Below are 26,630 nucleotides of genomic sequence, written 5' to 3' on the forward strand. Positions count from 1 at the left end.
GAAACACTCTCTGAGCTGCATACAATCAGAGCTGCAGCAGTGAGGGTGTCATCCTGTTCTTTATTGAATTCATTATTGAATAAAGGTACATTTTTTTGTTCACATTTACCTGTTTATTAAAATTGCTGTCAATTTTCATTAAAATAAGCCCTCCCCTGAAAATAAGCCCTCTGGTGTTTTTCTGTCAAAAAAAAAATAAGACAGTGTCTTATTATTGGGGAAACACGGTAATCCTTTTCTGCCCCATTTTCTTCTGTAAAATGACTTAGTTTAGATTATTTAAAAAAATAGATGGACTAGAAAATTTTTTAAACTTCTTTATAACTTCTAAAGTTTAGTGATTCTTTAATTCTAAATATAATTTTGCCTGGAGATGAAGGGATGAAATGACCCTTCTCTAGTGTTCTAGGATTTTAGAAAAAGATTCTTCTCATTTTTCATCTTGGCACTAAATAGAGCTGAAACCCCAAGAAAAGGTAGAAAAAGTTTGAAACAGGCTGCTTTCCTTTGGTGACCTCTGAATTCACACTGAAAATGCTGCCTAAGCATTTCCCAGTACCTTAGATTTGTCACTCTAGTTTTTTTTGTCAGTTTCTTTTTAAAGGAGTAGCGTTTCTAGAAAGCAAGGCAGTTAGGCACATTGATTTTCTTGTGTTGGTTTTTGTATTAAAATGGATCTCCCTGGATTATCTAGTATAGGTGAAAATTTAAATTGAACTCCTGGAAAAAAAATTATCATTTTATAATAGTAAGAATTTGATAACATTAATTTTAGTCATTGTGAATACTTTTTACTAGTTTTTCTACATTGTTTCTGGAACAAGGATGTCTGGATGTTAGAAAAATATTCAATCTCTGCCTACTGTCCCCCTTAATGTTCAATATATGTTTCTTATACCTAAAAGTTTTTTTTCAGAGAGAGGGAGACAGTTTGAGAGATAATGCCTGAAATTATATTTCAGGAAATTCTGAGAGATGGAATTAGACTGGAAAGGTGCTTGTTATTGTAAATCTCACTTTGTAGTAAAATGACATCTTTGAACCATGGAGCAAATAGATAAGATTTTAAACTGATCACATTGCAAAAGGTATTATAACACCAGTCAGCCAAGTTGCAAAACATTTGCTGTTATTTAATGGTAGCCTGGGCAAATAAGTTGTCAGAAGCGAATTTTTCTGTGGTGTGGGAATAAAGTTGTGTGTGTGTGTGTATGTGTGTATACTAACAAAACTCATGATCACATTTTGATGAGTTAATTAATTAATATTAGCTGAAGCCTGCAAGGCAAGGATAGCATTTATTTGAGCAGATTCATTTGTTCTTTGATTGCCTTTATAAATTCAGAAAAGAAACTTAGAAGCTGAAAAAATGAATAATTCTTCACAAATGATTGCATTATATTTCTGTGATTTTTTTTTTGCATAGGCATAGTCAGTCTTTAAAAATGTGTAATGCATAGGTTTACATAATTGTTTCTTAGTTTTAATCAGTACTTAAAAGGACAAATGACCCAAATGTAAATGTACATATATGTTGATATATATTATATACATTTTTTTTTCTTGTCCAGCTCTGTGATGTCATTAGTGTAGGACCTTCCATGTTCAGATGGACAACTCTGGTGTATAGTTTTAGAGAGTTGCTAATGGGCACTGAGAAGTTAAGTGACTTTCTCATTGTTATACAAGTATGTGTAGAGGCAAGAACTTGAGCCAGCTCTTCCTGACTCCAAGACCAGTCTTTCATCCACTGGGCCATCCTGCGTACCATGCTTCATGTACATATACAGGGTATCCCAAAAGCCTTTAAGTTATTAAAATTTAAAACTGCAGCAAGACTTTTGGAATGCCCCAAAAGTTTCCCAGAAAATTTATTTTGTTTATTCTTTTCTGCCCGAATTCCTCAAAATGAGGACATCATAGATACTTATATATTATAATTATATATAAGCATTACAGTATATAAGTATTACAAATTAGTATTACAAAAATGCCTATATATTATGATTCAGCATCTTTTTGCCATATTTTATGTGCTCAGTGTAAATATAGTTTACGTTTAAGTAGCACTCTAGGGTTTGCAAAAGTGCTTTATGTGTATTTTTTTATTTTATCAGTCTTAAGGCCGGTCCTCTTATTTTACAAAAGACACTGAGGGTGAGACAACGTGTAAGTGACTTGCCTAGAATCACATACCAAATCAGGTGGAATTTGAACTCAGGTCTTTTTTATTCCTTGTCTATCACTGTCTTCATTACACCAAACTAATTGTCAAGAAAGATAGTTGTTGTTTTTTTCAAATGGAGAAACCAAGGGATTGTTTGCTTGTGAAAGGTAAAGGGGATCAGCAGTCAACGAATACTTGTTGATTGGTGAATCCCTTAAAGGACACCTGTGATTTCCAGATCACAGTGAAAATCCCTGACTTAATCAAATGACAGTACTGACTGTAGATGAGATCAGAAGAAGTTTCTTGGAGAGAGTAAAATAAATTAATCTTGCATGTCTTGGAAAGTTATATTTGGAGAATCATTATAAGATCACTTGTAACTAAAATATTGAACAATATTTTAATAGTAAGGTAGAATCATTTATAATAAAACTTGTCACCCTTTACTTCTGAAAGATAAGTAGGCAGAAGGGAAAAGGCACTGTATTTAATGTCAGAAGATTAGAATTTAAATTCTGGTCCTCCTTCTTACTACATGTAAGCAAGTCACTTAACCCCTGGGGGGCCTTATTTTCTTCATCTTTGAAATGAAGGGATTGTAGACATATTACTGCTTGATGTCTATGGTCCTTTCAGTATCAAATCTATGATGCTGAAAAAGTTGCAATATTGGCAGGAATATAATGTTATCTGTTTTAGTAAAAATGTCTTTTTTTTTTTTTTGAGGTAGCTAAAAGTCATGGGGACGGAATAACTGGGCTTGGACTCAGCAAGACCTGAGTTCAAATCCTGCCTCAGACGCATACTAGTTGTGTGACCCTGGGCAAGTCACTTAACTTCTGTTTGCCTCTGTCTTCCTTAACTTCCTTAACTCTGGCACTTACCTCCCAGGTGTTGTGAGGTTCAAATGAGGTAATATTTGTAAAGTGCTTAGCTCTTTGCCAGATATTGTGCTTCAAATTGGGAGATATAAGAAAAAAAAAGGCAAAAACCAGTCCCTGCCCTCAAGGAGCTTACAGCCTAATGGGAGAGACAACATGCCAGCAAACACAAAAGCAAACTATACAGAATAAATAGGAAATAATTAACAGAAAGAAGGTACTGGAATTGAGAGGTTGGGGAAGGCTTCCTGTAGAAGGAAGGATTTTAGTTGGGACTTGAAAGAATCCAGAGGTCAGTAGTTGAAGCAGGTAGGAGGGAAAGCATTCCAGGAATGGGGGGGGGGGGATGGCGAGGAAAATGTTTTGTTTGTGGAATAGCCAGGAGGCCGGTGTCATTGGATCAAAGAGTACCTGTTGGGAAGCAGGGTGTAAAAGGATTGGCAAAGTATGAGGGGGCTAGGTGATGAAGGGCTTTGAATGCCTGAGCATTTTATATTTACTCCTACAGGCGATAGGGAGCCAGTGGAGTTTATTGAGTTGGGTGGTGACATGATCAGACCTGTGCTTTAGGAAAATCACTTTAGTGGCTAAATGGAAGATGAATTGGAATGAGGAGAGAGACTTGAGGCAGGCGGACTCACCTGCAGGTCATTTCAGTAGTCCAGGTGTGAGGTGATGAGGGTCTTGTACCAGGGGGGTGGCAATGTCAGAGGAGAGAAGGAGGAGTATTGGAGAGGTGGTGCAAAGATGAAACAGACAAGTTTTGACAATAACTTGTGTATGGTAGGTAAGAGAGAGTGAAGAATCCAGGATGCCTACAGGCCTGGGGAGCTGGGAGGATGGTATTGCTCTCTACTGTAATAGGAAAGGTGGTAGAGAAAGAGAGAGAGGATAGGCATTATGGTGTATACAAAAGAGATTATAAAATGAGACATGCTACTTATTGTTTTTGGAAGATAATTTGAGGGTAGAGTACTGGAAAAAGCTCTGGACTTGAAATTGAGACCTCATTTTAAATCTTGCCTCCGACAGTTTTTTTTTGTTTTTTTGTTTTTTGCTTTTTGGAGGGCAATTGGGGTTAAGTGACTTGCCCAAAGTCACTCACTCACTCAGCTAGTAAGTGTGTCATGTGTCTAAGGCTGGATTTGAACTCAGGTCCTCCTGACTCCAGGGCCAGTGTTCTATTCACTGCACCACGTAGTCACCCCTCTGACACAGTTTTGTAAGCAAGTCAAACAAGGGCAAACAAATAGACCTCCTTGACAGTAAGTTTATTGTAAAATGTGGATAATAATACCTGCAGTACTTAGTCCACACGAATGTTGTAAGGATCAAAGAGATAATGAATGTAAAGCTCTTTTGCAAATATTAAACTGATGTGTGTGAGCTGAGTTATGGTAACATTATTTCTAATACTGAAATATCCAAACTTCTATTTCTGGTTTGAAGTAATAATTTTTCCATTAATTCTAGGCTTTTTATTTTTTCTTTCTTTTTTTGCACTGGAAAATCAGGGTTAGGTTTCCCATGGAGTCTTTTGTTCTTCTTGGGTGGTCTGTGGATTGAAAAAAAATTGAGAATCACTTGTTTATTTGGATATATGATTTGTAATGTAGTACAGAAGAAATTACGTAGAACAAAGGAACTGATTGGAAGAGGGCCAGATATTTGGCTTAGATTCTTGCATTCATGACAACCCTTGTGAACTAGTTTGTGTATGGGGTAGATTTTTCCTCTCTGAGATCTGGTTTGCATCAATAGAGACCTATTTTATGCTTATAGTTTTATTATAGATGCAAAATTGGAGGGGGAAGCAAGAGGAAATAAATCTTCTGTGTTTCTGAGGGTGATATTTAGAAAAAATACTTTCTCTTCAAATTACTCCACAACTTTTAGGTTTTAGAGCCTTAAACACTAAAATCATTTTAACTTTGGAAAGTCACCATTTGATCAACTTCTTTCTTGTCACCTGTGTTTACTCTTCTCAGTGATAGCTAGGGTGAAAATTTGTGCACTATATATAAAATCTTATTTTCTGTCCTATTTGGGAGAGCATTCTTCTCCATATCTGTCTTGTTTCTATGGAGCCAGTGAATAAAGATTTCAACATTGATATTTTCAGTAGCTAAAGCTTTTTAGAGTATGTTACATGATAATTCAGTAGTTAACGTATGATCAAAAGCCTAGATATATGGAGGAAGATGTCTCAGAACTGCATGTTTTTCCATGAAATCAGATTTGTAGACCTTGAATCATACACTTTTCATGCTTGTAGTACTTAAGCAGAAGTAGGTAGTTTTAAAATCCATGAAATTCCAGTTTTTCAGGCTCTTTTCAATTCAACAGACTTTTTTTGTTTTTTAGTTTTATTGATTTCTTTTTGTTTTATGTCAGTCATTTTTGGAAAACATCTCTCCTCAACTGGACCTTTTCCTCCTCTCCCCTCCACAAAGAAAAACATCAACAAATATGTGTGTGTGTGTGCGTGTGACACACACAGATGCACATACCCACATTAAAGTGTTGTAGATAGATAAGAAGGCAGAAACTGAATCAGCCCTTGCTCTTGAAACCCTTACATATTCCTGGGAGGAGGAGTTCTCCAATCAAACACAAATAGAAGGAAGACTTCTTGGAGTAGGGGATACCTGAATTGAACCTTGATGAAAGATCAGAGGCAGAGTGAAGAGAAAGTGCAATTCAAGTATAAGAGACACAGTTTGTACAAATGCATGATGGCAGGAACTGGAATGTCAGGGAACACCCAGTAGTCTAGTTTGGCTGGAACTAGAAAGCATAAATGATAGTAATGTGGGTAATAAGGCTAGAAAGGAAGGGTGGAGCCAGATTTTGGAGGGCTATAAAAGCCAGGCCGGGGAGTTTGTATTTTATCCTTGAAGCAATAAGAGGCTATTGAAGCCATCGAGCACAGAAAGGTATGATCATATCTGTGCCCTAGAGAAGATTAGTTTGACATTTGTGTAAAGGAGCAGGGGAACCATTTGGGAGACCCTTGGAATAGGCCAGGTCAGATGTATTGAGGGCCTACCCTAGCATGGTAGCTGTGTGAGTGCAGAGAGAGAGAGAGAATTGAAATATGTGGAGGTAGAATCTACAGGAATTGGTAATAGATCAGATATGGGTCAGTAAGGGAAAGGGAAGAGTTATGGATGACATCAAAGTCTCAAGCTTTGAAGCAGCTGTTCCTTGGTTCAAGCATTCCATTTGTTGTTCGCTTCCTTTTAAACCTAAGCAATGTGCTGATAGATGAGAATTAACAAAGATGTTATTTTGGTTCTGGTCTATGAAAAAAAAATGTGATTTTCTACCTGTAAATATTAGGGCTGTGATTCTTGTACTAGAGAACTTCTGAGGGCCTTTCCATTTCTGAGATTCTATGATTTTGTGAAGTCTTTCTCATGAGGTTACTACTAAAGATTAGTGTTCAGAGAGCCAGCTTTCTGAATAGGGACAAGTATTCCATACCCACCCTTCTTCTACTGAATTCTTACATGTCAGGTAGTTGTCAAGTGCCAGACAGAGACGTATATACGGAGTTATTAATTTATATGGAATAAAAATAAAAAAATGAAGGGAAGGCACTTTCTCCATGATTTTACCTAGATTTTACATTTTAGAGATATAATTGAGCTTAATATTCTGTCTAGAAATTTGTGCTTTTGGGGGGGGGAAATATTCTATAGATGCCTTTTCCTTTTTTTAAAGGTCATTTATTGATCTAGTTTCTCCCCCTTCCCTACTTTCATTAAACCCTTCCTTGAAGTAAAAACCACATGTGAAAGTATAAACATCATTCCAGTCTCTTTTCAGAGAACTGGGAAATGTTTCATCATCTATTCTTTGGGACCATTGTAGAGTTATCTGAGTTCAGGAGTGTTTTAGTGGAGTCTCATTTATTGATTCTTGTAGTTAACATTTGTATTGTCTTCATAATCTTCTATTCTCAAGAATCCTGCCTAGAATGTTGTGGCCACTCCAGTAAATATTCCCTAGTAGTGCTAAGAGGAGTTTGAGGTGGCATCTCTTTAATAATCATTACATTGGTTGAAAATATGGAAGTCTCAATTGCCAGCTTTCCTATAATTATTTGGGGACATAAAGGTGCACATAGATCCTGGGAATTAATACATAACGCTTTTATATGGGATTTAGTAGAAAAGTTTAATACATTTATTATAGAATCTAATTTATAACTCTTTGCTGCTTCTGCTTACTTTGTGCCAAATGAGAGACATTTGATTGACAGTGAAGTAGCGAAATTTTCCATAGTGATCTAACGTTTTGGTATGTGGTTAGTACTCAGTAGTTGTTTGGCTGATGCCAATTAATTAACATTTTAAAAAGTAAAACAGAAAGAAAGGTAAAGTTTGTAGAACAACTTGAAAAGCTCTTCTTAAAGTTAAAAAAATATGTTTTTTTTCCAGTTTTGGAATATTGAAAAATATGTAAGGATAGTTCTTTACATTGATGATAGTAGGTGACATTTAGATAGTGCTTTAAAGTTTACAGAATGTTTTAAATATGTTTTATCCTCTATCTTCACTCCAACTCTTCAAGTTAGATATTACAGTTATCATTCTTATTTTAGAGATAAGTTTAGAGAGGTTAAATAACTTGTATTGCTAGTGTTAGAGGCAGGATTTGAACTCCTGTCTTTTTGACTCAAATTCTAGCCCTTTATGAGTTGTGATTTTCTAATTTTTTCCTTAAGAGTCATTCTTTCCTAATGCCTAGCTATGAAAGTCCTTTTATATAACATGAGTCCAATATTCCATTCTGTACCAGTGAGACTAATTAGGAAAGGAGGTTTATTCAGTATAAGTGGAATAAATCTGTTTTTAATAAAAGATTCCATATTGCTTACTCTAACCAATTTGCAATTAAGAGATTCTTTTGGCCTTTTTCCCCCAACCCCCTTCAGTCATAGGACTAGAAAATAGCAGGGTATATCTGCTTTCAGTATCACATGAGCTAAGTATGGAGACACTCATCATTTTTCATTCAGTCAATCAAGTATTTACTAAGTGCCTCCTACATCCCAGATACCATGCTGGTGCTCTAAAATAGAATAAATAAAAGCAGCTCTGCAAGACTATATAGAGTAAATGTAAATAGCTACAAAGTAGTTAAATATAAGATAGTGCAAGGTGGAGGAAGACGTGAGTAGTTGAGGGAATCAGGAAAGGCTTTATGGAGAAAGTGGGTTTTGAGCTGCCTCTTGTAGGAAGAGGGATTCTTTGATAGGCAGGCAGGGAGACTTTCATTCCAGGCACTGAGATATGCAGTCAAAGATATCCAATTTGTCTGTATTTCAGATTAAGAGGGGAAGTAATGTTCAGTAAGGCTGAAAAGATAGGTTGTGGCACCTTTAAAAGCTAAAGAAGAGCTTCTTTTCTTTTTCTTAATCTTATTTAATATTTTATTTTTTTCCCAATTACATGAAAAAATAATTTTAACTTTTTTTTTCAAATTTTGAGCTCCAGATTCTCTCCCTCCCCCACTCTCCACCTCCCCCCCCCCATTGAGAAGATAAATAATTTGACTTAGGTTATACGTGTATAGTCGTGCAAAATACATTTCCACATGAGTTATTCTAAACAGGAGTTTATATTTGATTCCAGAGGAGTAGGGAACCAGTGGAATTGAGTAGGGAAGTGACTTGGTCAGATTTGTGTTTAAAGAAAATGACTCTGGCGGCATTGTGGAGGATGGACTAATTTGGGGGGAGACTTGGGTCAGGGAGACTAATTAGGATGCCCTTACAGTAATCTAGGGGAGTGGTGGTAGGGCTCTGAACTAAGTTGGTAACTGAAGAACAGTCTAACTCTCTAGAGAGAGACCTTTCATCAGTAGGCTGGCCATTCCGCAATTAATTCTTTGCAGTGCATAAAATAGAAATACAAAATAACCCTCATTCTTATGTAGCTCCCATCTGCTTCTGTAGTGACAGTGACAGGATGGTGGAAAAAGGGTCAGAAGGTACTATGAGTCACACAATCTGTGGACTATCTATGAACATTAATTTAGCTCTTGGTGCTCTGAACGGGAGATCCTTGTCCTGACCAGTGTTAGTGGACACATGCTTAGAAGAACTGAGTTATATCAATCATGTCATTAATAGAAATAAAACCAGAGGATCAAAAGGAAGCGGGAGCTAAATAGAAGGATGGCTCACAAGTAATCCTTAGAGTGGAAAATAAAGGATTTGCTGCAATTGGTTTTATCATGCTGCCAAGGTAGCAAGAAGTAAGATTTCTTGGGGCATTTAGTCATCTCATCTTTTATTGTTCATGGTAATTAGGTATTTTCAAAAAGACTACCATGCACAACACATGTATAACCTATATTAAATTGCTCACCTTCTCAATGTGGGAGTGAGGGGTGGGGAGGAAGGAAGGGAAAGAATTTGGAACTCCCAAGTTTTAAAAATGAATGTTAAAAATTGTTTTTACATGTAACTGGGGAAAATAAAATACTAAATAAAGTTTAAAAAAAGAGACTACCATGCATATAATTACACGTTATGTACCAGCCTTGGTTGTAAAAGATGAGGAGGCAGGGGAATTCTGGTTAAGACCCTCCAAATTAAATAAGCCTCTACTTTTGATGAGAGGTAGTGTGGTCTCCTACCTTTGAGGTGCCAGGAGCTTTGAACATGAGTTCAAATTCTGCCTTTGACACATATTAGCTGTGTTACCCACGGTAAGTCACTTATCACTCAGTACCCCATTCTGAGGCTACCAATTGTAGGTGAATGGCTGATCTGCTTTGGTAGAGGGACTTTCCACACTGATCTGGATGGGGCCAGACCAAAAACTCCCCAAACTCTGATACTTGGTAATGTCAGTGCAAAGATGAACACAGAGGACAGATAGGAATATTTTTTAAAAATACTGTTCAGAAGTAAGGAATGAGAGAGGTGAAAGACACTTGTAGAGAACCAGCTCAGAAATTTTATACCTATATGTCATGAATACTTTTTTTTAGGGAAATAATCAGGAGGAGCTAGATAGTTTGAGCACCAAATTTGTCACAAAAATGAAGTTTGTTATATTTTAGCAGACTCTTTGACTTTCTCTAAAATCTAGCTTAAGACTCATCTCCTCCATGATGCCTTTCCTGTTGGTAGTGGCACTTTGGGTATTACTCTACTTCCATAATTATCTTTCCCTTTTCTAACTTGCTTTATTTCATGGGTTTGTCCTAACTGCATAGGAAAATCCATGTGAATGAAGAATGCCTATTTTCTAGACTGGAGTGTGTAGTTGGGTGTAGAACTCATAGATCTGTTTCATCATTACAGGTATGTTGAAGAGACATTGTGGATGGACATTGAGCTGGAACTAGAATTAAACAGGAGAATGAGAACAGGCTAGATTGTTCTTGGGATATTTCACAGTAGTTTAATTGATCACAGGCTTCTCCCTTTAAGAAATAAGACTTATCTTTTTAACACCAGTATCTTTGGTTGTTGCTGTATGACTTGAAGTCATGGAATACCACAGTTTCCAACAAATTAAAATTGAGGTCACTCAGAGGTCACCAGACAGGTACATTGTGGGTGCTAATAGGTTGCATTGTAGTTCCATTGAAGCACTGTGTAAGAGGAGTTGTGTGAAAGCTATCTATCATCAGATGGATGACAGGAAGAGGAGGGATCATGAGTGGATAGTCCTCATATTCCATTGGTGCACACTCAAGGTCTAGAGATCTGCAGAAAGACCAATCTTCCCTTGTTGGGTAGAAGATTTATGGGACAACATGAATAGGAGCTACAGAGGACAAGCCATAGATGGCTTATAGCAGGGGTGGAGAATCTGGGACTTCGAGGTCACGTGTGGACCTCTAAGTCCTTAAGTGTGGCCCTTTGACCAAATCCAAACTTCACAACTTCACCTTGTTCTATGAAGTTTGGATTTCGTCAAAGGGCCACACTTGAGGACCTAAAGGGCTCCATGTGGTTTCAAGGCCGCATGTTTCCCCCCCCCCTGGCTTACACACTTCACCATTGAAGAGAAAAACTGACTGAAGTACTCACATGTCTCTAAAACATGTTAACTGTCAGAACGTGGATCTACAGGGTCTGTAGTAGCATGAGGGAGAGCTAGATGTCTGAGGTCCTTTCTGTTTCAACTAGATGGTCCTATGGTCTGGGGATCTCACATTTGAGTGAATACAGTCCTAATATTCTCTACTTGTTTCATGTATACATATAGTTTTTATTTCCTCAACTGGAGGAGCATTTTCTATTCCTTTTAAATCCAAGAGCAGTTAGCATCTTCTCACACATACAAAAGGAATTTTCTTTGTGGAATTGACTTGATGTTTGAAATGTCTTTATTTTTTTCTGTATGCTCTTTTCCATAAGGAATGTATAATTAAACATTTTTTTCTTTTAAAAAGTATTACTGTGCCTTGATTTTGTATCTCATTTCTGAATAAACTCCACTGCCTGCCCCATTATTACAAAGAAAAAAAAAAAGACTAAGCAAAACCAGCCAATACATAGTTCATGCTTGACAGCAAATACAATATTGTGCTGGGGGATCCATAGTCCTTAGCTCTTTAAAGAAAGGAGGAAACTCTGTTTCCTGGTTGCTTCTCTAGTCTAGGGTCATCCTGGGCCATTATAATTACACAGTATTTAGTTTCATTTTGTTGCTTTTTGTTTACATTTTTATAGCCATTGTATATTGTTTTCTACTTCACTCTGTCCCACTTTATGTAAATCTTTATATGTTTCTCCAAATTCTTCATTTTGTTTCTTGTGGTATAATGTTCTCTTACATTCATGCCCCACAGTTGTTTAGCTTTTTCCTAATTGATGAGCATTTGTGATACTTTGTGACTACAAAAAAGTGTTGCCACAAATATTTTGATGTGTAGGACCTTTGTTTCTGAACTTCACCTGAATGCCAGCCAGTATCTTCATAGCAGTGGGATTTCTGGATCAAAGAGGAGGAACATTTTGGTCACTTTTTAAAAGTATAATTAATTCCAAATTGTTTTTCAGAATGGTTGTATCATTTCACACCCCCACTAATATTATGTCAGTGGGTCTGTCTTTCTGTGGTCCTTCCAAACATTTAGTATTTCCATTTTTTGTTAGCTTTGCTAATTTGCTGGGTGTGAGTGAGGTAAAAACCTCAGTTATCTTAATTTGCACTTCACTTGTTAGTGATTTAATATAATCCATTATTTTGGGAAGTATTCATTTAAGTGGTTTTTAAAGGATAGAGAAAACTGTTTGCAAGGGATAATATTTCTTAAAGATGTCTAATGTGTAGCAGGTAGAACTACATTTTAGCATTTGGGAAAGGCTTCTGCAAATGAACTTAATAATTATCTAAGCTTCATGCTACTAGACTAATTGTCTAACATGCCTCAAATTGATGAAGCTTAAATAATTTAACTTTTCAACTTATGCCTTAAGACACAATACAAGTTTATTCTTCCAGTGTTAGTCAAAGACTTTAAACTTTAAAAACTAATCTTTAATGAGTTGCCAAAGTATCTACAGTGAGAAACATGCTTGTTTGGTGGTTAGAACAAAAATCAAAAGCTTACAATTATTGGGTTTATCCCCTGCCACTGATTTACTTGCATCACTAATAATAAATGGTAATCAGTTTGTGCCTCAGAATGGCAGATATTTTATATTTACTCTAAATCCAATTTAGAGGTTGACTTAGGAAATGATAAAAAAAAATAAAGGAAAATCAGCTTCAGTCTAAGGGGTGGGTCATAATTTAGAAAATTTAGATAATGTATTCCTTTAATTAGCCATTTATGTTGGCACAGCATCTTTAATATTTCTGTGTGCATCAGTCATGTATTTTTAATTTCTTACTCTGCTCATTTTAAATTTTATTGTACCTTGTTATTTAGGAAAACAAGTTGAATTTGGCAGTAGTTTAACTTAAAGCTGGATCTTTAAAAAAAAAATTGATTTTTTTTTAAAAGCAGGTTAATTTGGTTAAGAGCCAGTTAGTAGAAAGAGTGCAGGCCAAGGAATCCATCAGATGATCTGGTTTGAGGCCCAGATCCTCTCTTTCTCAGCTTTTGGACTTAGAGTAACTGTTTTAATTTCAGTATCTTCATGTATAAAATGGAAATAACATTACCTGAACAGCCTGCCTCGCGAGTTTTTAAGGATTAGGTGAGATATTGTACTTAATATATAAATGAAAACTATATTCATAATATTAAAAATTCTTAATTTCCTTTCTCTCATGCTGCCTTTCTCACTGTAACTCTGCTCTTTATATAAGGCACAGCATTTCAACACTAGCTAAGTGTGTTAGTAGTGCTACTATTTGACATGCCAGAAAATCTCTCAATTTATGGTCACAAGTAGTCACAGTTTTTTAGAGCCACAACCACCTCATATTCTGGGTAAGGAAACTGAAGTCCATATAGGTTAAGTGACTTGCCCGAAGTCATGCAGGCAGAAACAGCTGGGATGTAAACCTAGTTTCTCTGACTGACCTAAGCACTGAACCTAGCCTATAGAGCACTCCTAAAGAGAGAAGAACATCTCTTGTGAAAATAGTGAACAAGCATTTATTAAGCACTTACTGTCATCCAGGCACTATGCTAAGTGCTGGGGATACAAGTACAAGCAAAAAGAAATCTAATCCCTGCTCACAAGGAACATAAATCCTTAATGGGGAAAGACAGCAGCACATAACAGGGAAACTGGAAAGCTGCAGGAGAGAGGAGATTCTTGGGCTGAGACATGTGGCCAATTCTGGAGAATGAGGGGTGGCAGGCCTGGGGCCCTTCTCCCAAATGGAGGCTCTGGGAAGAACTCGCTGATGAGAGAAGGGGCCTGCAGGAATGAACCCTGTTCTGAGACCCAGCAGAGAACTGGAATCAGGAGATGCTTGTTTCAAGCTAAAAGTTTAAATAAAAGCAAAGACAATCTAGATGTGAGAAATTGGTGTTTGGGTTTTTTAAAGACTAGCTAATATAAAAAACAAAATGTATGTATGTACCAGAATGTATGGGCAGCTAGGTGGAATGGTAGAAAGAATGCCAGGCCGAAAGTGAGGAAGATTCACCCACCTGATTTAATATCTGGCCTCTGACACTTATTGGCTATAAGACTCTGGGCAAGTCACTTAACCCTGTTTGCCTCAGTTTCCTTATCTGTCAGATGAACTGGAGAAGGAAATGGCAAACCACTCCAGTATCTCTACCAAGAAACCACATGGTATCATGAAGAGACAACATGATTGAAACAACTGAATAACAACAAAGCAACCAGAATGTATAATCAAAGGGATCAGAAAGAACATAGACTGAATTATTGTTCCCTAATGTTTAAAATCACTTTTATTGTAAAATGTATTAATTTTTTTTTGGAGGGAAGGAAGGGCAATTGGAGTTAAGTGACTTGCCCAAGGTCACACAGCTAGTTTTTTGTGTTAAGTGTCTGAGGCCAGATTTGAACTCAGGTCCTCCTGACTCCAGGGCTGGTGCTCTATTCACTGCACCACCTAGCCGCTCCTGTAAAATATATTAATCATAAAGTAAGTGTAGGAAGTTTATTAATGAAAGAGACCTTAGAGATTATCTAAATGGGAGTTCTTAACCTGGGAGCTGTCAACTTGTTTTTAAAAAACATTCTAGGGCAGGTAGGTGGCACAGTGGATGGAGTCAGGAGGATCTGAGTTCAAATGCAATCTCAGACACATAGTAGCTGCATGACTCTGGGTAAGTCACTTAACCCTGATTGCTCCCCCCACCAAATTGTAATTACTGTAGTACAATATAATTGATTTCCTTATAATCCTATGTATTCTGTTTTTTTCTACTTAAAAACATTGTACTGTGAATGATTCCTTAGACTTCACCTGACTGACTGCCAGACAGAGTCTGTGACACAAAGAGGAAGAACCTCTGACCTAGTGCAGCTCCCTCATTCTACCAGTCAGGCAACTGAGGCAGAGGGAGGAGGAACAGCCTGCCTAAGAGTCTGCATGGAGGAAGCTCTGGAGCCTGGACTTAAAACCCAGTGCTCTTTCTGTTGCCTTGTGCTTTCTCCCAGGGCCCCAGAAGGGGAAATGATTTGGCTGAGGTCCCTCAGGGATAATGAGCGGGGATGTGAATCACCAAATCTGTCTCCCCTTTACCATGTTGCAGGAGGAAAAAGAAACTAGTTTCTATAACCATTATAGGTGCCTAATACATGCTAGTTGACAGTTGACTTTTATCAGCTCACTTGAAATCTGTACTGATAATAAAAGGGGTTAGAAAAATTTTACTTTTGTTTTCTCTAACAGAGATGGCATCAGATGTTTCATCATTGGGTGCAGCCATTGTATCTGGAAACCCTGGACCTGGGGTTCAAGGTGGGGGAGCCATCACTCAACGGACTATTAAGCGTCGACCAGGGTAAGAGTACTGAATAAGATGGTGTTGAAGGTTCCTGTAAACTGAGAAGCCTGATTCTGGAATGTGTTCATTTAGTTCATGCCTGATCTGTTAGTAAGAGAATTGGCTTAGTTTCAGAGTCACTCTTACTCCTCAGCTGTTTCTGGCTATTCCCCACTGTTCTGCTACTGAACTGTCCTGTTCACAAGATTTGGTATGAAGTGGGCTGAAAGGTTTGTACTGATTTTATTGTTTAAAAATACCTTACAAATAATTTAGTAACCAAAAATCTCTGAGGACTGAAGGGATAGATGAATGAATGACTGAAAAAGCATTTGTTAAGCACCTACTGTGTTCATAGCACTGTGCTAGTTGCTGAGGATACAAATAGAAAAGAGCCCATGCTTGGGGCAGTTAGGTGGTATAGTGAATAGAGAGCACCAGTCCTGGAATTAGGAGGACCCGAGTTCAAATTCGGCCTCAGAGACTTGACACACTTACTTGCCATGTGACCTTGGGCAAGTCATATAAGCCCAATTGTCTTGCCTTCCCCCCTCAAAAAAAAAAAAAAAGAAAAGAAAGAGCCCACACTCTAATGGGTGAGGTAATAATACATGGAAGGGGTTTCAGATGAACCATGGGACCTTTCCTTAGGGCACCACAGCACAGTGCTGTTGTCACCAGTTTAGCATCATTTCAAGTTGTTTTCCAGAATGGTTGAGCCAAATGGTTCAAGGTCATTTCTGCTAATAATGACATCAGTTTCTCATTCTAAACGCTTTGACAATACCAAAACCTTAGGGACAAGAACTTTCTGTTTTGGGTCTTTAATAGCTATGGTTGCAGCAACAGGTAGGAGCATTTCCCAGTATGCCTCTCCATGGATGTTGCTTCCCAGAATGATTGGTATGAGGGATGGACTGGTAGTCTGAGGGTGCTGCCACTCTTGAGTTATTGGTCTTACCCACCTGGCAGGGGCAGTTGCTTAACAGTTAGTGTTGGTGATGGCAAGGAAAGTGGGCCTTTCTCCCTCCAGTGATGGTTGCAAGGCCTTTGCTGGAGGTAAGACTAGTGTCCTGGAGCTGCTGCTGCTATTTTCCAGGCTCTCAGGGTCAGGGGACTTGTCTCCATCAGGTCATAGTTGAGGTGGTGGTGGTTCGACTTGCCTAGCCCACATGTTGCCTCCTCCCTCTCCCTCAGGGTGCCTTGCTGCTTCAGCCCTGGACGAGGACTGTGAAGGCTGGTCAGGATCCTAGGCTTTCTACATCTGGGCTTTAGGGGAAGTGGTGGTCAGGGTGGTAGTGCTGGGTTGAATTGCCTGGCACAGGTTGTCTCCTGTCTCTTCAGGGCACCATGCAGCTTTATGTATGTATGTATATATGACTGGGTATAGTTCTTCATTTTTTTCCCCATACAGGAAGTTTTACATAAGGGTTGAGGAAGATGTTGACTGGTTGCCCTTCATTGATTTTTTGCTGTATTTATAAAGCTATTTTAAATTTTTTTTTTTGCTGCTTTTTGGAGGGCAATTGGGGTTAAGTGACTTGCCCAAAGTTACATGGCTAGTAAGTGTGTCAAGTGTCCGAGGCCAGATTTGAACTCAGGTCCTCCTGACTCCAGGGCCGGTGCTCTATTCACTGTGCCATCTAGCCACCCTTGATTTTGTTTTTAAAACTATATTTATTCATATCTTTTGTTTTTAAATCTTCTTCATTTCCCAATATATCCCTTTCCTTTCTCCACACAGAAAACCATTTTTTATTAACAAAGTATAAAAAAATATAGAGGGGAAAAAAACAAGTTTGACAAAACTATCCAGTGTAAAGTATATGGTCCTAAAATACATGTAATGTTCCATATTCACAGTCTTCCATTTCACCCTGGTCCAGACCCTCATCTACTCACATCTAGACTTTTGCAATAGCCTGCTGGTGGCTGTGCCTGCCTTAAGTTTCCCCTCACTGCAATTTATCCTCCGTTCATCTGCCAGAGTGATTTTCCTAAAGTATACTGTCTAACAAGACAGTGTTAGACTATTTCTTCCATAACTTATTGCTATGTTGTTGGTTTTATGTTGTAGTTAGTCATAGTAACCAATTTCATTCTTTAAAACATGGTTTATAATAGGTGTTGTAACAGTAAATTGCTTTTCCCCTATTTCCACTTAAACTATTTTAAAAAATATCGTTTTCCCTTTGAACTGAAGCAAAACAAAAAAATCCCATCTTCAGATTTAATGATATTTTAAAGTTAGAATCAACTTAGAAATTAGGCAGGACACTGAGTTGATTCTGTTTCTCATTTTTAAGTAATATAGTATAATAACCCTTCTTGCATCCTAGATAATGTACTCCCAAGATAACTGTCTTTTTATTTATTCTAGGTGTTAGGGTAGGTAAGTGTTTCAGAATAGCAAGTGATAGATATTCTGTAGATTATGGCAATATATCAGGGATCAATGCTGCACATCAGTTTTTTTGGTACTTACTGAGGCCCTGTGTCAGAAAATAGAGTATTATCATAAGCTCTTCATGATATGTCATCTTTTAATTTCTAGTTGAGGTTTGTGCAAAACCAGTCGTTGGGAACACCTTTTTAAAGGTGTCCTTGTTCTTTCCTTAGGTTCATCTCCATTTGTTTTGACCCAAAGAGGAAGAGTGAAGCCAATCTGTTGTAATTTCTCCCTGTTGTAAAATTTGCTTTTCCTTTCATTCTTAGACATCTAAATCTGTGTGGGTGAGACAACAGGTGGGTAAGGAATTATTTTGTTATTTTGTTAGTAAATCTTTACCATTTTATTTTTGACATTTTCCAGGCTTGATTTTGATGATGATGGAGAAGGAAACAGTAAATTTTTGAGGTAAGATTTTTTTTCTCATTTCCTAGACTTTTGGAAATAAAAATTACTTTAAATCCCATATCCAGGGTTGAAACGACATCATTTTATGTATTATATTTCATTTCTTTTTAAGAAGCTGCTCAAGCATCCTGTTAGCTCTAGAGGAATGACCTAGAGTGTAGAGGCTGATAGGTCTGACAAGCTTCCCTAATTATTTTCTGCTTCTTGAGGGTAGGGTTTGGAAATTATACCATTTATTTTGGGGAGCTTCTAGAATACTTCAATTGAACCTTGTCTATTATTTTAGGGTCATGCAAGATATTTATGATCTATGATTGGGCCACAGAAAGGGGAAGGCTTTTAATTAGTCATCTTCTTTTCCTTTATTCATATATGTTAACATCACCCAGATTATTTCTTGCATTATAAGGGACCTGTTTTCTTTGCATTTAATGTAGTTTGAAGGAGCTTTTTCTGAAAATCTTGCTTGAGTGTTTAGGGGTTCAATTTTTAACTATATGCCATGGCTTAATAGGCTTGTTTAAACATAATATAGTCATTGATTATCACCCTTCATCATAATTTAGTTTAGGTTCCTAGCTCCTTAGTAACTAAACAGTTGCTTAATGTTGCCATCAAGGTAAGCTTTGGGACAACACTGATGGGGAAGAAACATGTACAGATAATTTTGATATCTCCCCTATCCTGGAAACCCAGTTGTCCATTTACACTGATCAGTTAATTCCAGCCCTAAACACTCAACTTCCTTTATACAGAAAAAACAACAGATTCACTTAACTTTTCCCCCCTTCCTCAGAACTGCTAACATTAGTCCTCACCTAGATGTGTGATTTAACATAGTTTGAGAGTCAGAGTGTTCTTGTGGAAAGAGACATGGACCCTAAATCAATAGACATGGGTTGAAATCCTAGCTCCAGCACTTAAGAGCTTTGCTCTGTTCTTACATCTGTCCAATGGGGATAATGATACTTGTACTACCTCCCTCATGGTGTTCTTGTGGGGGGAAAAGCTTTGTAAACTGGGGAGTAGTTGTTATTTGCAATATAGTGGTCACTCATTTCATGACACACATTTCAATGCATCGTAGGAAGTCTTCCAAAATGTCCCTGACAGGTCTTGAAGCTTTTGTTTGAACATTTTTATTGATGCCTGTTTAATTATCTCAGAAAGCAGCTGGTTCCATTTGGAGACAATTGCTAAAAAGTCCTATTCACATTGCGTTTAAATATGATTTGTATCATTCTACCTTGGTTCTCCTGTCCTAGTTCTGCTTTCAGGAATTAATTCATAGAATTAAGTCTAATCTTTTTTCCTCTGATGACCTTTCAGATATCTTAATACAAGTATTTTCTCTCCTAAGACTTCTTTTCTTTTCTGTTCTTTTTTTTCCTTCTAATCTTTTTTTCCTTTGGTTGATCTTTTATTTATTTATTTTTAGTTTTCAACATTCATCACAAGATTTTGAATTACAGATTTTCTCCCCATCTTTCCCCTACCTCCACCCCAAAGTATCAAGCCTACTGAATACCCCTTTCCCCAGTCTGCTCTCTCTTATATTCTTCCCCATGCCCCCAACTTTCTAGTAAGACATAATGGATTTCTATACCCCAGTTCCTGTATATCTTATTTCCCAGTTGCATGTAAAAAACAATATTTTTAAAACTTTGATTTCCAGATTCTTTCCCTTCTTTCCTCCTCACCCACTCCCACTGGCGCAGTTCAATATAGGTTGTACATGTGTAGTTACGCAGAACTTTTCCTCTATCCTATCCTGCCTCCCACTTATTCTATCTTCTACTTTGACCCTGTCCCTTTTCAAAAGTGCCCTGTGCCTTTTCTAACTGCCCTCTCCCTCATCTACCCTCCATTCTATCTTACCCCTTCTTATCCCCTTCCCCTCTAATTTCCTGTAGGGTAAGAGTGTGTATGTTATTCCCCCCTTAAGCCAAATTCAATGAGAGTAAGGTTGACCCATTCCCTTTTCACCTTCCTGCTCTTCCCCTTCATTGTAACAGTTTTTTCTTGCCTCTTTTATATGAAATAATTTACCCTATTCTATCTCCCTTTCTCCTCCCATTATATTTCTCTCACCTCTTAATTTAATTTTTTTAGATACCTTCCCTTCCTATTCAACTGATTCCATGCCGTCTATGTATACATGTACACACATATAGACACACATATGTATTTATATACATATACACCCTCCTATACATACATATATGTACATATACATACATATATATTCCCTTCAACTATCCTCATACTGAGAAAAGTCTTATGAGTTATGTTTTTCCATGTAGGAATGTAAATAGTTCAACTTTAATATTTCCTTATGATTTCTTTTTCCTGTTTACCTTCTCATACTTCTCTTGTTTCTTGTATTTGAAAGTCACATTTTCTGTTCAGCTCTGTTTTTTTCATCAAGAATACTTGAAAGGCCTTTATTTCATTGAATGACCATATTTTCCCCTGAAGCATTATACTCAGTTTTGCTGGGTAAGTGATTCTAAGTTTTAATCCTAGCTCCTTTGACTTCTGGAATATCATATTCCAAGCCCTCCAGTTCCTTCATGTAGAAGCTGCTAGATCTTGTGTTATCCTGATTGTGTTTCCACAATACTGAAATTAGTTCTTCCTGACAGCTTGTGGCTATAGTATTCCTAGGAGTTTTCTTTTTGGGATCGATCTTTTTCAGGAGGCAATCAGTGAATGGTTCTAGAATATCAGGGCAATTTTTCTTGAGAATTTCTTGAAGGATGATTTCTAGGCTCTTTTTTTGATCATGGCTTTTAGGTAGTCCAGTAATTTTTAAATTCTCCTGGATCTGTTTTCCAGGTCAGTGGTTTTTCCAATGAGATATTTCACATTGCTTTCTATTTTTAAAATTTGGATCTGTTTTATAGTATCTTGATTTCTCATAAAGTCATTAGCTTCCATTTGCTCCATTCTAATTTTGAAGGAATTATTCTCTTCAGTGAGTTTTTGAAATTCCTTTTCTATCTGGTCAATTTGGCTTTTTTTCCCCCACCACAAAGACACCTTTAAATTTAATCAGCTTTGCATTAGAAGTGGCATCATTATTTTTGTACTCATCTAACATTTTATTTTTAGTACTTAAGATAGGCTTCAGCTATCCGCTACCGTGCTGAGTTTGTGCTATTGATAACAAAGTGGCTAAAATCTTTATACTCTACTTTATAGTTGTTGATATAGAGCTCAAAAGGACCATCAGATCCAACCCCTTCATTTCACAGATGAGGAAACTGAGGGCCAGGGACAAGTTGTAAACATCAGAGGCAGGATTTGAATCCACATCTTCTGATTCATGAGCTGAAATCTCTTTCCATTTCCTAATTGGTCTGCCCTTGGCCATTAAATCTGTAGAGCCTTCCTCACAGTAGCTACATAGTGGTCATCTAGTGGGGGTTTCCTCTGACTACCAGGCTGAAGGAATTTCTTAATTGTAGGGATGTTGTTGATTCTTGTTTTAAGTGCCTGTAGCAGAGGAAATTCAGAGAGGGCAGTAGCACATAATTCTTCTACCATTAAAATAACTTACGGCAGGTGTATATCTACCCAAACAAATCTGTTGCCAACCAGATAGTCTTGTCTGTGGTTTTCAGAATCTTTTCAAAGACAGGGAAATATTGGCTTTTGGCTTTCTCAAGGATAAATTCAATCTCCTTTTCTTCAGCTGGCTTGAAATAACGTATCATAATCAAAAGCATCAGATCCAAGATGCCATCTGTATACATGTTAATCAATGCTGTTTCTTTCAGGTCCTTCCCATACAGGTTGTATTTAGCAGCCAGGTAGCTAAGATGGCTCGGGTTTGGGTGAGTTTCGTTCCATCAATTTCAACTAAAGGCATTTGTTGAAAGAGCAGAAATCCATCATCCAATAACTTCAGATATTGTTCTCTTGTTTCCAAAATCACTTCTTCAAACTCAACTCCAGCTGCTGCTGGGAGCCATCAAATGGACTCTATCTGACCTCTTCCATTAAAGTAGTAAAGTTTGGGTTTCTCTGCCATGACTTCAGGTTATCAGTTGCTTTTCCTTACCTGAGAAAGAGAAAGTCTCAGGTGTTTAGTAAGAGATTATATTTTTTGCCCTTTTTCCTCGTAAATTTGAGTTCCGGTCCCAGGGTGAAAGGGGCTCTGTCTCAGGGCTTCTTGTTCCGGTGACTGCCACAATTCAGCTTTTTAAGGCATTCTTCTCATTGGCTTTTTGAGCCTCTTTTGCCATTTGAGTTAGTCTATTTTTTAAGGTGGTATTTTCTTCAATATTTTTTTGGGTCTCCTTTAATAGGTTGTTGACTCGCTTTTCATGATTTTCTTGCATCATTCTCATTTTTCTTCCCAGTTTTTCCTTTACTTCTCTTACTTGATTTTCAAAATCCTTCTTGAGCTCCTCCATGACCTGTAACCAATTCATATTTTTCTTGGAAGCTTTTGATGCAGGAGTTTTGACTTTGTTGTCTTCTTCTGGTTCCATGTTTTGATCTTTTTTGTCCCCAAAAGAGGATTCTGTGGTCTGATTGCGCTTCCTCTTTTTGCTCATCTTGCCAGCCAATTACTTGACTTTTGAATTCTTTGCCATGGTAGAACTTTGCTTCCAGAGTGAAGAGAGCTGTGTCCCAAATTGCTGGAGTTTTCACAATTGTCAGAGGTCTGAGGACGTCCTCTCTGCAGCCACCACGAGCTCTGGCACACTGGCCACGTACCCTAGGACCACCACCCAAGACGGTGACCCAGATCCAAGCACGTCAAAGCAAGAGCTGTTACCCTCTGAATGGTTGCTTGGTCCCCCTACAATCTGCAGGCCAGGAGCTCCAGAGGCAGCCACATGGCAGCAGCTGCAGCCGCCTTGTCTCACCTCCACCACCTCTTACCCCGGGGGCAGGGGCCAGAGGCCAGACCACGCTCTTCCATCACCCAGTTCCAACAGAGTTCCCTACTGACCTTTTACTTTGTCTTTGGTGTTTATGGGTTGAGAAGTCTGGAAACCACCACAGCTGCTGGTGATTCACTCTCCTGAAGTCTTCTCTGGCCAGTCTGTACTGCTGGTCAAGGCCACCCCAGATCTGGGGCCACGGGCTCATGCTGGACTGTGCTTGGCTCCCAGCCTGGTGCAATAGATCCTTCTTGTTGGCCTGCTGGGCTGCCTTCAGCAAGAGAGTTCTTTCTTTCTCTCTGTCATTTTGTGGGTTCTATAGCTCTAAAATTTGTTTAGAATCATATTTTACATGTATTGGAGGTGGTTAGTATGGGAGCTCACACAAGTTCCTGCTTTTATTCTGCCATCTTGGCTCTGTCCCCTATAAGACTTCTTTAGCAATAAACTACTCCATTTCCTTTAATTGCTCCTCATATGGCATGGTTTACAGACCTTTCACCAGTTTATTGCCTTCTTCTGCATATATTCTTTTTCTCTCCAGTGTGCCTAGTAAAATGTAGAATCTAGATCCAAACAAATATTTTAGATTTGATTTGACCAGTGCAAAGTATGGAATCATTACATCCTTGTTCTAGAGGATCTACCTTTATTGGTGTAGCCTGAGATTACCTTTGCAGATGTATCTTATTTTTGGCTTATAGTCCCCCAAAAAGTCCAGGTCTTTTTAATTTAAGCTGTTGTTACTTCATTTGATAGGAAGCAAGCATAGTTCAGTAGATTTTCTCTTGGCATACTTATACCATACTAGCCTAAGTTGTCTACAGCAGTATTTTTGCAGGTTGATACATTGGTTCTGTCAGTAGCCAGTCACAGTGTCAGGAGACATATGTGAAAACTCGGTTTATTGTAAGAGAAGTGAACGTGCAGGTGGAACCCACAGTTCATAGTTCTGATAGAAGTTTGCGTATTTTTGATTGTACAACAAAAGGAGGAGGAGAAAACAGGAAGGGGAAAAGTACAGTGAACGTGGGGAAAAGGACAAAACCACTCCTGAAGGGGAGGGTCAAGGTGATGGCCAAAACTGCATTCTTTTCCCTTGAGAACCACTAGATTGAAGATAGGAGGGTCTGCTTATCTGCAGAGGACCCCAGCTGCATAAGCATTTTTCAGAATCTGGCACAGACTGACTGGCACCTGTCTTGCTTCCCAAGGACACACAGGGAATCCAACTTGGGCGGTACAAACAAGAAATTATATCCTGGGTAGGGGAGGGGGAAGAGCTTCATCCTTGACGTATTCAAGACCTCCTGCATGCTGTGGGTCCAGTGTTTTTTGATAATATGGCACCTCAAAAAGACACGTTCAGGGGACTCCTTAACAGTTCATATATCTCAAGCTTCATTTGCAATGCCTTTCTATGATTTTAATGATTAAATCCCCTGGAAGCATGAAAAATATGTCCCACTTTATGTGAGCAAATTATACTAGAACGTCCTTGTTTATATTGTCTAGTGATTTATGGTCAATTCTAGGAAATGTCAGATAGAGTAACAAGGCAGAGATGTATTGATTAATTTCATGATTGCTTTTAAAAAAATACTGGTTTTATTTTTATATATTTGTCTGTAACATAGATTCTAATAAAGTATTGAAGATACTCATCATTTACTTGGTAGTGTAGGTTATGGGGGAGGTCAGATATGGGGCTGAGTGCCAGATTGAATGCTGTTAGGACATTCAAAGCCTTTTTAAAGGCAATCAGAGTTAAGGGACTTGCCCAGGCCACACAGCTAGTAAATGTCTGAGGTCAGATTTGAACTTAGGTTCTTCTAACTCCAGGGCCAGTGTTCCATCCACTGTACCACCTAGCTATCCTTTTTAAAGCGACTTTTTACAAAAAATTCCCTTATTTCAGCCAAACTCATTTTTTACAAAAAATTCCCTTATTTCAGCCAAACTCATTAAGATTTTAAAGTAGCTACTTCAGTGGCACATTCTTTGTCTTTAAAAAAGTAAAATAATTTGTCTCTAATAGAGATTAAATTGAATTCTAAGGTCATTCATTTATTCTCATTTTGCTTTTGCACTTGAGCCATATATGTGTGTGTATATATATATATATGTATATATATATATATATATAAAATACATTATTTTTCAGTTAGCAAACATTTATTTTCTCTCCCTTCAGTCTCCCCCCCCTTGAAAAAGAAGAAAAGCAAAACCTTCATAATGTATGTATAGTTAAACAAAATAAATTTCTGTGTCCAAAAATGTATGTCTCCAAGAGCGCCGGCCCCGGCGTCAGGAGACCCAGGATCAGTTCTGGCCTCAGATACTTGGCATCCACACAAAAAATAACTGCCATGTAACCTTGAGCAAGTTACTTAACCCCAATTGCTTAAAAAAAATTGTATGTCTTATTCTGAATCTTTAGTCTATTACCTCTATCAAAAGGTAGGTAACATTCTTCATCATTAGTCCTCTGGAGCTATGATTTGTCTTTGTATTAATGAGAGTTCATAAGTCTTTCAAAGACTTTTTGTTTTGTTTATTTTTATAATGTTATTCTTGCATATGTTGTTTTCCTGGTTGTGTTTACTTTACTCCGCATTAGTTCATCTATAGAGATTTTCATTTCTGTGGGTCTGTTGTATTGAGGTTTTGGGCATCTGTGAGGGAATAGTGTAAAGTGCAGCCTCAGCAGCAACTGATTGAACTTTCTGTACATTTACTGTAAAAAACTTACATGACTCCTTTCACTGTATGCTGTTTAGGCTTTATAGCACTTTACTGTAACAAGGAGGAGAAAGAAAATGAGATCATCCACATACAGGTTAAATTGGCTCTGGAGATACTAAAGATTTCATTTTCAGTAAGAATTTATTATTGTTTCTGTTGTAGTGGGCAGGATATAATCTGCCTAGTAAGCAGATGATTACTGGATAGAGCTTATTATTTAAATAAAAAATAAACTGTATTGTTCAAACCATGATTTAAGCCATTCCTCTCTTGAGTGGTTATGGTACTACATGTAGAATTATATATATGTAGATATGAGATTATCCTCTTTCTTTTTGGCCTCTTTTGATATATGATAGTCACATTAGGATCTTGGCAAGGACTGACAATCTGTTGGGCCTTTTCTAGCTTGGATGCTGCTGTTTCTACAGCATCGGTACCCCTCCATCATCTCCCTTTTTCTATAATGTCTTTTATATTATGTAACATTTCTAACTCAGAAAAAATAAGTTAAATGACAAAAATGTATTGAAATTGTTCTTTCTTTTCTTTTTCAGATGTGATGATGATCAGATGCCTAATGATAAAGAACGGTTTGCCAGGTAATGTTAATACAGACTTTTAGTCCTCTATACCATGGTATCATACTGTTTTTTTCTGACTGGAGTGGCTTAGTC

At 37.7% G+C, this 26,630-nt stretch overlaps 2 protein-coding genes and 1 pseudogene across 10 annotated transcripts in view; 1 reads left to right on the top strand and 2 right to left on the bottom strand.

The window, feature by feature from the left end:
* Positions 1 to 26,630, bottom strand: part of BNIPL (BCL2 interacting protein like) — a 479,949-nt gene that overhangs the window by 184,638 nt on the left and 268,681 nt on the right. The gene's annotated exons all lie outside the window — the stretch shown is intronic.
* Positions 1 to 26,630, top strand: part of ARNT (aryl hydrocarbon receptor nuclear translocator) — a 59,847-nt gene that overhangs the window by 2,222 nt on the left and 30,995 nt on the right. For 5 of the 9 annotated variants that reach the window (XM_069090059.1, XM_069090057.1, XM_069090056.1 and 2 more), the window contains exons 2-5: positions 15,360 to 15,471; positions 18,073 to 18,123; positions 18,266 to 18,310; positions 26,511 to 26,555. In XM_069090059.1, the coding sequence (XP_068946160.1) occupies positions 15,360 to 15,471; positions 18,073 to 18,123; positions 18,266 to 18,310; positions 26,511 to 26,555 (253 nt within the window). The remainder of the gene's footprint in view (positions 1 to 15,359; positions 15,472 to 18,072; positions 18,124 to 18,265; positions 18,311 to 26,510; positions 26,556 to 26,630) is intronic. The other 4 variants (XM_069090064.1, XM_069090063.1, XM_069090061.1 and 1 more) reach the window with 1 other exon arrangement.
* LOC138162136 (glutathione S-transferase A4 pseudogene) lies at positions 21,501 to 22,359 on the bottom strand (annotated as a pseudogene).

Source organism: Petaurus breviceps, unplaced genomic scaffold, assembly GCF_028583685.1.
Source record: "Petaurus breviceps papuanus isolate PSGF00001 unplaced genomic scaffold, PetGlider_PUasm1.0 186, whole genome shotgun sequence".
NCBI lineage: Eukaryota > Metazoa > Chordata > Mammalia > Diprotodontia > Petauridae > Petaurus > Petaurus breviceps.